Source organism: Photinus pyralis, unplaced genomic scaffold, assembly GCF_008802855.1.
Source record: "Photinus pyralis isolate 1611_PpyrPB1 unplaced genomic scaffold, Ppyr1.3 Ppyr1.4_LG8, whole genome shotgun sequence".
In the NCBI taxonomy this organism is placed as follows: Eukaryota; Metazoa; Arthropoda; class Insecta; order Coleoptera; family Lampyridae; genus Photinus; species Photinus pyralis.
In genome coordinates, this window is record NW_022170819.1 from 5322514 (window position 1) to 5337580 (window position 15067).

Here is a 15067-nt window from a genome sequence, read left to right on the forward strand (position 1 = left end):
CTCTTAGTCCAGTAAGCAGATAATTTTAACCTGCAAAAGGTGGTGTAAAAGATTTTATTGTTTTAAATGGTCCATTTGGGTCCAAATAACATGTATTTGAAGAGTACGTACAAATTTTTTCCCGGCACAACTTTTGGGAGCCAAAAAACCTCAACATTTTTGGCATTTTTTTTAGTTTTTCGCTTAAAACTCGAAAACGGTCCATATTTTTTGAATAACACTTCTTTAGTAAAGAAATCAAAATTATGCGTCGATAAAAAAAAACAAACAAAATCGATCCAATCGAAAAATTTTTACAAGTGATCAAAAAACGCCCATTTTTTCCAACGAATTTCAAAAATTGGTCCAGTTTTAAATTGTTGGTACTTTTTGAACTCTCTGATTGATATTCTACAATCTTTAAGGAGGGGGGTAGTGAATTTTATCGTTCCTTTAGGAGCCACAACGCATTAAAAAAAGGTTAACTCAGTTCTTTAGAAAAGTTGGAAAAAATGGGCGTTTGTTGATCGCTTGTAAAAATTTTTCTATTGGACCGATTTTGTTTGTTTTTTATCGACGCAGAATTTTGTTTTCTTTAATTTATTAAAGAAGTGTTATTCATAAAATATGGACCGTTTTCGAGAAAAATTGAAAAAAGTCCGAACGTTTTGAGGTTTTTTGGCTGCCAAAAGTTGTGCCGGGAAAAAATTGGTGTGCACTCTTCAAATACATGTTATTTGGACCCAAATGGACCATTTAAAACGTTAAAATCGTTTACGCCACATTTTGCGGGAATCAGCCCTTCTGACTGCTCCGCATACTGGCCTATCTGAGGACACTGATAATTTTAGATGGGAAATATACACAAAAGTGTAATTTAGTCATATTTGATTTGATGTAACTAAACAAAGTGCTACGCTTCTGGTAGTTTGAAAGCATTGTTATAAAACAGAGTTCATATTCAGCACTACTTATGATATAATATGTGAAGTACCTAGTATTGTACGTACCCCCCCGCCCCGTCAAAGGGAAATATTATTACAGCCTCATTATAGGTTTTTTTTTATTTCTTGAAGCATCCTGATGGGATGCAAAAGGTTTTAGAAATAAAAAATTACTTCCAATGTACCTATAATAGGATACCCATTTTTCGTCTTGGGAATATGTGACATTATGATTTACAAATCAACAGCATTCAAATAAATAAATAATAAATAGTAATTTATCTAATCCATATCATTAGGAACGGCGTAACAATGTGTAGGGCAATGCCAGGTTGTTTCTTTTGTTTTCCCTTTCAAGTAATGAGTTGTCGCCTCAGGCGTTATAGTGCAATATGAGTTGCCTATCCTTACGTTAGCGTTTTGATTTTATCTGAAGATCGCTAAACATACTCTTTAAAATATATGCCTTATCATAATAGATGGAAATAATATCTTTAAGTACCGCCGTAAGAAATACTGTCGGATTTCCAAATTGGTGCTATATATGTTTTTCTACTCCCATTACAACGGCTGTTATTTACGAAAAACTATTTTTCTATGCGTCGATTTTCCTAAAAAACCAAGACCGATATTTCAATTTTTTTAAGTACCGCCGTTCTTTTCATCATTGCAAAGAATATCCACTATCGAGAATTTGTTAGACTTCAACTACAACAGCAGCATTTCATAAGAAAGTTTAGCTATTTTTCCAATATGGCGGATTGACTACAGAGGAGCCTTTTATTCTGGGTAATTGATCTTGTCTTTATTTAAATGTTTCATGGATGTGTTAAATAAAATATCAACAAATTTCTTAAATAACTATATACTTTATTACACCAAAATATTTAATAGATTAACATCATCTTAAATTATGAAAATCGGAAGAAACTACCATTATTAGATTTTATCTTTACAAAGAATATTCACTTCCATAATAAATTTGAGCGGTTCTCCCCAATAAGGATGCTTATTTGACACGAAGATAGAAATATAACACTTAGCTAACAAAACGCATGCTCCAAACAAGAGAAAATATCACCTAAACATCCCTTTATAAAATATTAAACCCTACAAACTATCTTTTACAAATTGAATAAACATTCAGATTTTTATTCTTTTACGTAAGGAGGCGAAAAGTTTTCTACAAGCATCAGATGGAACGAGTTTGATTAATTGAAACGACCTCCCGATGTTGCCTGCATTTATAAACATCAACTCACCCCTCCCCCTCCCCTCTGTTTCGCTTAATTTAAGTTAGGTCTTTTTACAAGTAATAAGTGGACCTTTTCAACCTTGCCTTTAAGAAGCCCCCAATACAAAGTGTTCGAAACCTGCCTTGAGGTCCGATAATAAAACAGAATTTGCAGCTCTACCGTATAAAATAATAAAACATTTTCGTGCCGCACTTTTAAAGTAGGTAGTCGAACATAGTGTAGGAGAAATCAAAGAAATGAAATTTACACATAATATGTCTACCCTAACCCTCATAGGTACAAAGGAGTAACATATAAGACACTATGTCCTACCGTCTTTAAAAGCTCTTTAAAATGATTCTCACGAAATTTTGTTACGCCACCAGCAGTATAAAATTAGAGGCGAAGCAAAATCTGTGAACGAGTACAGATGCACGGGATAAATGAAGTACAAGTAAATTATAATTAAGTATGTATCGATAACGTTCCAGTTGGTCTTTTTCGCCGGGACCAACTGTAACGTTACGCCGACTGTGACGATGAAATGAAACGAAGGGGTAGAAGCCGTGATTGCACACAGCTCTACCGGACACCCTCAGCTCGGAAACTTAGAATAGAACGCGTACGTCAGATCGTAGTCCTTGAAGCAGCAGTGCTGCATATCGTGACGTTTCCACTGCCCGATCGTCTGCCAGCGCTTCACCTCCTTCGGACTGTCCAAGGCGGCAGACGCCTGAAAACACCACGGTAAAAACTGAACGTCGCTAACGAAAAACAAACCTGATTAGTGAAGATCGTAACGACGAACTTGCCCGGATGAAACGTGTCCAGTACTTTCGTGATGATCTCGCGATAGGAGGCCGTGGACATGTTGGTTTCGAAGCTGACGTACGAGAATTCCGGCTCGGGAGTGATGTGGATGGTCATGTAGCAGCCCTACGAGTCGATCAAAGTTAGTTCTATTATTGTGTTTTGTTTATTTACGTGACTTACTTCGGGGTAAACCTTTAGGGCAGGCGGGAAAATTACAAAATATGGTTTAAAACAATTTTTTCGATATTAATGATAATTGGAGATTGGTCATTTTGTCTCTTTACATTTGGATTCTTCTATCAATACCATTGAAATAATATTGGGATTCTGGTCTGAACTTCATTTTATTTCGTGCGTCGCGTCCCATTTTTAATAAGAATGACAAATGTCATTAGAATGCGTAATCGTTTGGTTCACTTTATCTACTCTTACTGTTAAAGGGAGACTTCTACTCATTCAGATGTCAATTTAACATCTGTTATAAAATAAACATTTTTTATTGCTGTTTCCTTCCCCATTTTCACATGTAGGAAGATTAATTTTCCACTATGGTATTAAGTTTACTTTAATTGAAGTATGTTTAAAATATAAAGAAAACATTTCCAAAAATAAGAGTTGGATAATATATAGTGTGTTCAAATAAGAGAGCCGCCTTAATATCTCTTTTATTTGGCGAGATGCAAAAAATATTGTTAAATATAATTTTATGTGACATTTCGACCTATCCAATCTCATATTGGAACTTCCGGTATCCCTTCCGGTTTAACCGGATCTGGTGATTTGGGAATTTCTTATTCCTTGATACAAGGCAGTCTTTGATATTTTAAGTTGCATCCATATAAATTTAGAAGGCTACAAAAGCTACACTCGGGATTTTGGAATCTTCTTTTGCGAAGAATTTTTGATGAGGGTTCATGATGATCGTAATAATAAATAATAACAAATTGACATATGTTACTAATAATATTTAACATTGAACATTGATTCGAATGACATTTCAAATAAAACAATTGCTTCCAAAGCCTACCATCCCGAATAAAAAAATAAGAACATTTATTTAAAAAAATACCAATAACGCAAAAACTGCCGGAAATAGGCAAACTGATCTTAAAATTCAAATCTACAATTATTTCGGCCACCAGAAAAAATAGTTGCAATTTGAAAAACTGAAGTTTTTGAGATTTTTGAAAAATCGTAGCAGTCCTGGAAATGTTGTTATTATTGCATGTATAACAAAGTTTATTTGAGCATTAAATACACAAGTAATACACACAAAACAGAAACAAAAATCTCTCAACAAAAACATAAACAATCTGTCTCTACGTTAAACAAATTCAATTTTAGGAGGATAGAATGGATTTAAGTTTCTCGATATTCCAGATTTGATTTTGCAAAAATTTTCTCAGAATTCATGTACACTCATGTAGACGTTCTTTCAATCTAAACATAAAAAATAATGACGGGACGCCCTGTATATGACAATATTTCAATTTAGTAAAGTAAACCTGGGGGGATTATATTTGTAATAATTTTGTGTAGAAGCAAGGTAACTAAACTTGTGTGAGAAGTTTAAAGCAGTTTAATTGGGTTTATTCGAACCCATTGTGCGACCCAGATGGAGTTTTCATGTCAGATTTACCTTTCATATCTAAGGTGATTTTTTTAAATAAGCTCTTTGGAATTTTTGAAAGTTGACCGAGGCCACCGAGTGTCCCAAATCATTAATTTAGGGGCAATATTGGCATTTTTCTTTGTAGCAGATGCCGGAGGCATACTAGGAGAGATTATAAAAATTTTAAGTTTCAATTTTGATTTGTTTTGAGTTAGCTGGGCAGGTGTTTTGTGAATGGTGTAAGAAGCCATTGCACACAAGACTATTTATTTGGCGCCAAACGTGAGGCACAGCATTATTCACTTGGCGCCCAACGTGGGGCCACACCAATATTCAATAACTCAAAAATCGTGTTTTTGCAAAATGAAGAACAGTGAAATTATGGTTCATGGGAATACAGCAGTTACTTCTCCCCAAAAAACCAATTTTGTATGAGTATTTCTCAAAAATTCGTTTATAATCCCATCCCTTAATTTTTTCTCACCCTTTGGTGATTGAAAACTCGAAATTAAATTCTCAGAAGTCATTTGATCACTTCGTTTGAAATTTGTTTCCTCTTTAAAACGTTCAATGATAGATGGAAAATACCCCTGATAGTAGGCAAACCAAGTTACACGAAAGCTTGACAACGAGAGACTTAACTCATGATATGACCAATCCCGTTTTGCACACCACAGGCTTTACTTACATTTTTGGAAATCCCATTCATCGAGTATCCGCAAGGTTCGAAAAGGAAATCGTCGACGACCATATTTGGAATAATCTTATCGATTCCCGATTTCTAAAAAAAAAACCATTCAGTCACAATTTACGAAATTGACAGTTACCTTTGTGGCCTCGGCGGCGTTCAGACATTCCTCCCTAGTAAATATCGACATAATGTCGGGATCTAAATCGGTCATAAGAATTTCGAGGGTCTGATCCGGATCGGGTTCCGGTATTCCGGCGCTTATCGTATCCCTGGGCGGGTTCAGGGTGTACAAGTACCAGCAGTCCTTATTCATCGTACCTAAGCAGTAAGCGTTACCGTCCGGAAACAAGGTATCTAAAAGCGCCACCTACATGTAAAATAACTAATTAAATAATAATAGTAATAAATAAAATCACCCGATTTGACGAGAGAAAAGCTCGGGGGGGTGATTTGACATGGAAATTGCCCGAATAACGGGCGATCGTTTACCTCCTGATCGAAATCTTGATGGGGTTGGACCTGTAATTCGGGTCGTTTGTAGTTCTTGCGCGAGTAGAAGAGATCCTCGACCTCGGTGAAGCCGGCGTACTGCTCGACGAGGAGCAGGAGCGGTTGCAGGCACATCAGGGGGGTGGTCGTTCCGCAGGTCTTCAGGATAAATCGACGTTTCGATATGAACATGGAGCTTTCGCTGCAAAAAAAAATGTTACATAGTGTCTTGTGACCTCGTGTGGCTAAATTGTGAAAGAGTTGCTATCTAACGTGCTTATAGACAAGAAGATCGTAGTAAATTTGTAATTATACACTTATCAGCGATTGTATGGTATTGTAGGCTGTGTGAGCTGAAAGGTCGGTGTGATAAGCAAACGCCCTTTTCTGAATTTAGCTAGAAACAGTGGACAATTTGATAAGTGCATCGTATCTAATGACCGGATATTGCATTTCAGTCCAGTTAGCACTGTATTTGCTATTTAAATTGTGATAAGCTAGCTTGATTTGTCTACATGTGAAAGGAGCAAGCCTTATTAGAGGTTTCAGATTATGAAAATAAGGGACACTGACTAACATTTTTGATCTTTAAACTGTAATTCTCTATTCGGGTCAAAGATCAAAGCAACGTTGTCAAGTGTTATACTACAGGAGGTGAACACGAGTGTTGAAAGCCATGAGGAATAAGTTTCACCGAATATCCCATCTCAATGGCGGTCACTTGGGGTTATCAACTACCTACTACACTGTGGTTATCTTTAATTCATTCCGATTGTGTTGACCTATGCTAGATTAGATTAGTCACCTCCACTCGCTCAGCTGATCACTATTTCTGGCTATTGTGAATAACTCGAAAACTCGGTACCCACTTTCCCTGTTTCAAGGGTACTTCGAAAAGCTTGCGCCGTTTGTTTAGCCAAAACAACCAAACAAAACAAATGTGTATCAGCTATTGGCCGACTTTGTGACCTCTCACTTTACCCAACATTTGACTATCTCTTTCTAAACTTTCAAGGTAATAATATAGGAGGCGAGGTTTTATATGGAAACCAAAATTCCAGACGAAAGTCAGTATAATTCGGTATAATTTTATATACAGGTTGTCCAGTCTAGCTGTTTTCTCAAATATCGTAAACGTCAGAACAATAACGATATAATAAAACGTTTTCTTAAGATAATCAAAAAACAATATAATTAATTGGCGTTTAAGCTAATTACTACAAAGGTCAACAAAATAGAATTCCACTTTTCGGCGACGTTAGTACTAGGAAATGAAACAACGCACGGACTTTGATGTACAAGGAAATAAAGGTGCTGTGCTCCACCAATTGATAATTCTACTGACGTAACATCAAAATGTTGATACACTTCGATCTTTGATCCTTAGACTAATAGGTTAGGAAAAGACATTTTATTCAAGATATAAATTGTAACTTTGAAAGAAACAATCATACTTGGGATACGAGCCGAAAACGAGCGAAAGTCGGCATGAGTAGCTCACAGGTTTCGTTTATTAGAAACACTATGGAGAGTGCTCGTGCTCGTCACAAAAGTGATCTGGTGCATTATGCGACACCTGAAAAAATGTTACACTCATGGCTTCCAAATTTTTTGAATTTCTGAATTTTATATTTTTTGACTTTAGATAAGACTACCTATAATCTGTTTTCAAATTTTTATGCATTTTGAATTTTTATGTCCATCAGATATAACCTTTTGCATTTTTTAAATATTTCTAGCCTTTTTACACGGTACACTACCCATAATCTTTTGATTTCTAATATTTTCCGGCTTCCTCTATTTATTAACGTTTCATATTTTTCAAAATTTCTGAATTTTTTCAATTTACATTTTCAAATTTTTATACATTTTGAATTTTTATGTACATCAGATATAATCTTTTGCATTTTTTAAATATTTGTAAACTTTTTAGACGGTACACTACCCATAATCTTTTGATTTTTAAAATTTTCAGGCTTCCTTTATTTTTTCACGTTTCAAATTTTCCAAAATTTCTGAATTTTTGCAATTTACATTTTCAAATTTTGATGAATTTTGAATTTTTAGGTTGATCAGATATAACCTTTTGCATTTTTTAAATATTTCTAAACTTTTTACACGATACACTACCCATAACCTTTTGATTTTTAAAATTTTCAGGCTTCCTTTATTTTTTAACGTTTCAAATTTTCCAAAATTTCTGAATTTTTGCAATTAACACTTTCAAATTTTGATGAATTTTGAATTTTTAGGTTCATCAGATATAACCTTTTGCATTTTTTAAATATTTCTAAACTTTTTACACGATACACTACCCATAACCTTTTGATTTTTAAAATTTTCAGGCTTCCTTTATTTTTTAACGTTTCAAATTTTCCAAAATTTCTGAATTTTTGCAATTAACACTTTCAAATTTTGATGAATTTTGAATTTTTAGGTTCATCAGATATAACCTTTTGCATTTTTTAAATATTTCTAAACTTTTTACACGATACACTACCCATAACCTTTTGATTTTTAAAATTTTCAGGCTTCCTTTATTTTTTAACGTTTCATATTTTCAAAAATTCCTGAATTTTTGCAATTTAAATTTTCAAATTTTTATGAATTTTGAATTTTTAGGTCCATCAGATATAACCTTTTGCATTTTTTAAATATTTCTAGACTTTTTAGACGATTCACTACCCATAACCTTTTGATTTTCAAAATTTTCAGGCTTCCTTTATTTTTTAACGTTTCAAATTTTCCAAAATTTCTGAATTTTTGCAATTTACATTTTCAAATTTTGATGAATTTTTAGGTTCATCAGATATAACCTTTTGCATTTTTTAAATATTTCTAAACTTTTTACACGGTACACTACCCATAATCTTTTGATTTCTAATATTTTCCGGCTTCCTCTATTTATTAACGTTTCATATTTTTCAAAACTTCTGAATTTTTTCAATTTACATTTTCAAATTTTTATACATTTTGAATTTTTAGGTCCATCAGATATGACCTTTTGGATTTTTCTAATATTTTTAGATTGTTTATACGGTGCACTATGTATAATCTTTTGAATTTTTAAAATTTTCAGACTTCTTCCATTTTTAACGTTTAATATTTGCCAAAATTAATGAATTTTACTTAAATTTCGGAAACTATTTACTGTTTTCACGAAAAGGAAACTAACTTTATGTAGATTTGGCACGATTCTAATGTTTTCTGAATTCTCTCGATTTTTTAAAATATCTGTATCGTGAACTTATCAAATTTTGGAGCTTTTTTAATTGTTAATTTTGATGAATTCATATACCGACGTTTGTGAGTCGTCATAAACGCTCCACTGAAATTGTCGAATTTTTTAATCGTGAAAATATACTGAACTCGGACTGAACTGTAGCGAACTAATACCCAACCTTAAACCTCAAAGCCTCCAAACATCGAATTTTAAAGTTCTTACGGAATTTTTCGCACTTTTGCACATTTTCATGAAATTTTAATGTGGTCTTTTACTTTTTGTGATTTTTAGAATTTTTATGAATTTTCAGATTTTTTAATTTCTTTAATTTTTGCGAATTTCTATTTTTTTACCTCATTTTATAGTTTACATTCCGTTTCGAAAATTACTCGGTACATTATTTTTGAATTTAAGTGAATTTTTTTATTTTTGCGCTTTTTGAATATTCCGATTTTGGGCGTTTAACACAGCAAAGTGGATTGGTAGCAGCCGTACCTGAAACTCGCCCCTCAAAACTAAAGACGAATAAAATAAATCTTGCAAACATTTCTAAAATACTTTAAAACTGCAGTTTTCAAATGTGTTAGTTTTTACTAGTTCAGATTTATTCTTTCATATCTCTTATTTTTACATGGCTTTTCTGAAATTTTAAGGGATAAGGTCCTTACTATAAAAGGAAATTGAAATCACTCTCTTATTTGTAACCAAATTGTCAGATTATAGTCTTTTTTTCTCTTAAATTTTTGAATTTTTGATTTGTCAAATTTTTGGAATATTTTCCATTTTGCCATTGTTATATGTATTTTTATAATTTTTGTTTGGAATTTTAAGATTTTAAAGATAACCGGAGATTCTACAACGGTGGTTGAATGCTGGGTGTCTGTGTGTAGTAGAACATATACGAAAAAGACAAACAGACAGACGGACGCAAGAGTGTTTGATTAGGAGACCACAATTTGTTTACTAACCGGCGACTCATAGTTTCAATGGCATTCGCAAATACATAAATAGCTATACTGACATTTCAAAATCTATAAAACGAGAAATCTCGAAAATAGCCGCATCATCTGTGCGATTTCGCCGACGCCACAGGTGAGTGGGACGTCATGTTTGGCATTAGCCCCCTGTATATTTTTGTTTATAAAATTCATATAAATATTTTCGCGTTTGAGTCGCGCGATTTATTGAATTACAATTTTGACGCTACGGACGCAAAGCGATCTGTGTGGGAAGAAGTACGTCACGAGAATATTTTCGAATATTGCGTCCTTGCACTTGGTTCCCGAGATCGATCGCATCCTGGATTTCATCCCGAGCCGGAGAGGTTGATGCGACGTAATCACGTGACCTATTTTAATAGACGATATTATGAAATTTTCGCACGGGTGACCTTGAGGGGTTTGCTGGTAGACAAAAGGGCTTTTTTTCCGGTATTCCAGCGGATCAGTGGCGTCGAGACGAGAGTATTGTAATTATGGGTGACCCCCGAAGACCTCACATTACTGATCCAAAGGTCAATTATTTATTTTTAAGCGATTTATGAGACAAAAGCCGATAAGAAAAAGTTGAAAATAGCACGCGGTAGCGCGAGTTTTTTAATTAGGGGAGGGAGTGGAAATGTACTATACTACCTGCATATAGATAAGAGGAAATGAACTTACCTCAGCACATAGGCGTCGATTTGGTCGTTATTCACAAAACTGATAATTTCACAATGCACAATTTTCAAAATCGATTCCAACTTCCCCCTACGCAAGAAATAACAAAAGGTTACACACAGAAAGACAGAATCGGCAAATCGTGCAACAATTAAAACAAAATAACGTCGCATAATAATAAAAAAAAAACAATCGATTAAACATTCGAAATGCACATGCGGACAAATTTTTGCACAAAACGCCGGTCGATTTCGCCTTTATTTGCGTTACACCAACCTCGGAATCTTTCGCAAATCGGAATGCTTATTGCTATCCCTTCCGTTCGTAAACCAAATTTCGAGGAGCTTCTCGACTCCCTCAAAGAACTGTACACCACTGTCACTCATTTTTCTATTATCATAACACGATCGCTGCGGGATGCGAACTCGCTAAAAAACAGGGACAAAATAAAGCAATAAAACTGACGGGTCCTCTCTTAAATATTGACGCGTGCGCGATAACGGTTCGTATTTTATCGACTGTTATCGTAGGAAAATATGAATTTCCCACCTTTTTTTTTTTTTTAAAAAAAGCGTGCGGATGAGCGATAGTTTTCGGGAAAGAATCGCCGTATTTCACAACGCCTTTGGAATGCGGCACGAGTGCGCTTGTAGTTGCCAAAGCCAGTGGCGTTAGACCGCAAAAGTCGTAAAGTGGGTACTTATACCGGGGAATTTTGAATAATTTCGCGCGGGCGGATGGTATTGGTACCCTAATCTTATAGCGCCTCATATCACAAATAAATGTAACTGAATAAATGATTATTTACTAAAAAATTACTTTAAAAAATAGAAAATTTGTTGCTGCGCTGTCTCATTTTTTAAAATGGTAGAATCTCTACAGGGTGGCCAGTCACTTAGCCAAGGGTGGGCCTTGTAAAATGTTGCATCACATTATGCAAGGTGTTACATAAAGTATGTAAAAAAAAACTTGGTGGTCGAGAGGATCAAAACAAGCACTTTTTCCAAATAAACAGAGAGTCCAACGTGTGTTTCGTTTTGGAGCCACCCAGTGGCGTATTTACGGGGGGATGAAGGGGCTATATCCCCCCCCCCCCAGAAGAATTGAGTTATCATCATAGCTATTAGGTATTTAGGTAATACTCCGCTATCCGCTCCGCCCGCTTTAAAATAAAGACGATAATATATAGGTATATATAGAGAGCAATTTTGGTTTTGGTTAAAGTCTAAAGTCACTAAAATCTAAATATTCTGTAGTATTCAGTATTCACTATTCAGTGAGTGATCAGTGTTGGCAGTCAACGATTTGGCTATTCGGCATCGATCGGCAATTCGCTACATTGATGCCCAAAATAACAAGTAGGTATGAGGACAGGAATTTTTTTTGCCCATAACTTTTGATTGAGACGTCTAATCGAAAAAGTACGAATCGTCTTGGATTCTACGCACCCAAATTAATCAGAAAAAGTTTTTTCCCCTAGAAATTTTGGTGCAGTCGATTTTTGGAAAAAAAGGAAGGTTATACACTGCCTTTTTTTGCCCCGAAAAAAAAATTGTCTCAGATCGATCGGGAAAAAATATTTTCTTATAGAATGTGGCCTGTAGAATCCATAATTTCAAACAGTTCCATCAATCTTTTTCGCCTGTACAATAATAAATAGATAAATGACTACCAGCATCAGCAACCTGCAACCCAATTTCTATTTCTTACCCCCCCCCCTCCCCTTCTAGTACGCACTGGGTGACTGTATGTGCCACGAACTTGTTTAATCTTCCCCCAGAATAAATTTCTACGTGCGCCACTGGAGCCACCCTCAAAGAGGTGGTGAAATTTGCATTTCTTTTGTAATTTTTACAAAGACGAGTGGCACGTCTTTGATAGATTTTGAGGTATGCCGCCTATCCAATTTTGCAAAAAAAATTTCAAAATTCCTACCACGAGATGGCGCACCCCTAAATGCGGTTCTAAAGTCACAATTTTCCTAAAATTCATTGCTTCCCTCACGTTTATGTATTTTCCCAGTTATGCGTTTTACTTTTGTTATAGTTAATTATGGAGTTAAACGAATGCAATAAATGTTAACGTTTTAAAAAATATATGACTAATTTGAGAATGTGGCCTGCAATATCGAAAACATACGACGTACCTATTTAAGAAGATAAAGTAAGGCACATTACTTAATCGGGTACTTAAAAAAACTCATTAAGCGAAGGTCCCTTGTTAAGCAGTTAATTATTCACAATTGTTTTTGCCAATAAATTGACTTGATATAAACTGTCCCTGCACCTGTGGAAAGCTAAAATTATTTGTCCATCCGTCCGTCCGGATTCACTTGCACTTGTGCGGTTTTGAACTACTGTTTTGGGAAGTATTCTAAAGTTTTGAAATTGTTTGCAATAGGGAGCTTATACCTTGAAGTTGTGTCACTTTTGTTGGCTTAACCCCCCCCCCCCTCTCCTTCACGACTGCTTTTCGTGACAGGCGAGGGGGAGGAGGTGCTGCTTTTATCTTTCATAGTATTCCAATTAAAAGTATCAAGAAAAGGAAGTATTTTCTACCAACTACAGCCCCTTGCCCTTAGCGCTTTTCAATATGCGGAGTTGTGGGGAGGGCTGGATTTATCCTTCACGGTACTCTAATGGAAGGTCTTAACGAAAGAAATACAGTCCTACCAACCACAGTTCACTTATCCACTCATAGTGATCGGTTATAATTCCTTGTATGTCTTCGGATTGTCACAGGGAGTATTTATACTTAGAAAAGGTGATTGGAACTTCTGGCCGAAATATATCCATTAGTAATGTCAAAAGTACTTCCCTTCGACACACCGTTTTTGAGAGCAAATATCTCAAAAACGGTGTGCTGGAGGAGAGTACTTGCAAAGGAAAAATGAATCGTCTGGGTACGACATACAGGGTCGTGCAACAGTGCGTTGGCCTTTCCTATCCTGCGGTAAAAAATATCAAAAAACTATAGATGGTTGATGCGCATATACAGAAATTATTTTTGAATGTACAGGGTGTCCCATTTGTACGGTGTCAATACACAGCGGATTTTTTTAATGGAACACCCTGCATATTTTTAGCTGATTCGATGTCATTTTTTAACCTCTGCACGAAAGCCTATTCACTATTCACTCTCCTTTTTGTTTTATATTCTATTTAATAAATCTCTATTATTATTATTATTTGGTTTTTTGTCAATGTTGCCAAATTTTTTCCGCATAATTTTCTATAAGCCACACCCACTTTATTTCGTAGTCAAATAAGATTATTTATTATTTTTCGAAATTCGGCTTCAATTTTTTTGGTGAAATCCAACCGAACTTATTTACTAGATTAGATCAAGTGAATAATCTCCGCAAGGGAAGGTAACCTCTTGCCTTACGTGCGTAGCGACCACGCGTACCCTTAGCTAACCCTGTGCTCATACACAACAAAACAACATAAGTAGATACATCAAAGTTTCTCTACAATTCACTGTTCCTCTCAAGTACCTGTGAAACCTCCCCCACGGCTCCCAAATTCTTCCCATAGTGTGCATCAAGTTCCTTGTTTTTCCCCATTAAATTTTTCTCGAAGAGAAAGAATGAATTCTTAAGAAGGGAAAATCCACGAAGTATTTAGGGTGTTGATTAACTGCAGCTGGAAGAATGTTCGGGGAGGAGGGGGAGGTTTCCCCTTCAAATTCGCGCTGTTTTATTTATCCAACTATAAACGAGTGGTCTTAACGGAGCCTCCGAGCCTCCCGTGAGTACGTAGGTACGTTAACCCCACCCCAAAACGCCAAAACTGATTTGGCCGATTAACGAAACGATTACCATCGAAATTCTAGTCCTTTCCAACGTTTCCCATATAATATAATCAACTAAGCTATTTGTTGGAAAATATTTAGCTCTATTTGATTTTTTCCATTTCAATCTTTAACACCATCATCATTTTTTTTAAATACACCTGTAGAAAACATTTTAATTTAACATTACATTTTTGTTTTAATGAAACATTAATAGGGCTCTCTAAAGCACCTCTTTTTTCAACATTCAATAATTTGTTTATAAGTTATGGAATTTTTCCTTGTGAAATGAAGAATTCAAAAAAATGCTATATTATTTCTTTTGCCTTGGGGGCATTCCATACCTCCCAGTTCTACATTTTTTCCCAGAATGTGTAGAACCCTTAACACTTGCACAAAAAAATTATGAAGGAGTTTTGAGAGTGAATATGTATCACCAAGGGGTCTGGTGGGTATTCAATACCCCCCCGGATTCCACCTAGGTTTTTATGTCAGTTGTAGGTAGATGAAAATTGACTATTTCTTTTGTTTCCCAAACCCCCCGCTTCTCCATTATTTCCCTAAATGTGTAGTACCCTTAGCACTAAAATTTTATGAAATAGTCATAGTTAGGGCTTTTTGATGGTGAATA

General features: G+C 35.2%; 1 protein-coding gene across 2 annotated transcripts; it reads right to left on the minus strand.

Annotated features, from left to right (window-relative positions):
- Positions 1 to 1772: 1772 nt before the first annotated feature.
- LOC116179622 (S-adenosylmethionine decarboxylase proenzyme) lies at positions 1773 to 11106 on the minus strand. Of its 2 annotated transcripts, XM_031499424.1 has the most exons (8): positions 10921 to 11106; positions 10648 to 10734; positions 5764 to 5965; positions 5411 to 5641; positions 5272 to 5364; positions 3152 to 3163; positions 2939 to 3094; positions 1773 to 2891 (listed from the first exon to the last, which is right to left on the minus strand). In XM_031499424.1, exons 1-8 carry the CDS (start codon positions 11028 to 11030, stop codon positions 2754 to 2756), a joined length of 1029 nt encoding a protein of 342 aa, XP_031355284.1. In that variant the 5' UTR covers positions 11031 to 11106; the 3' UTR covers positions 1773 to 2753. The 2 variants fall into 2 exon arrangements, with proteins under 2 accessions (XP_031355284.1, XP_031355285.1); XM_031499425.1 differs by lacking the exon at positions 3152 to 3163 and having other exon boundaries at positions 10921 to 11105.
- Between the last annotated feature and the right edge of the window lie 3961 nt (positions 11107 to 15067).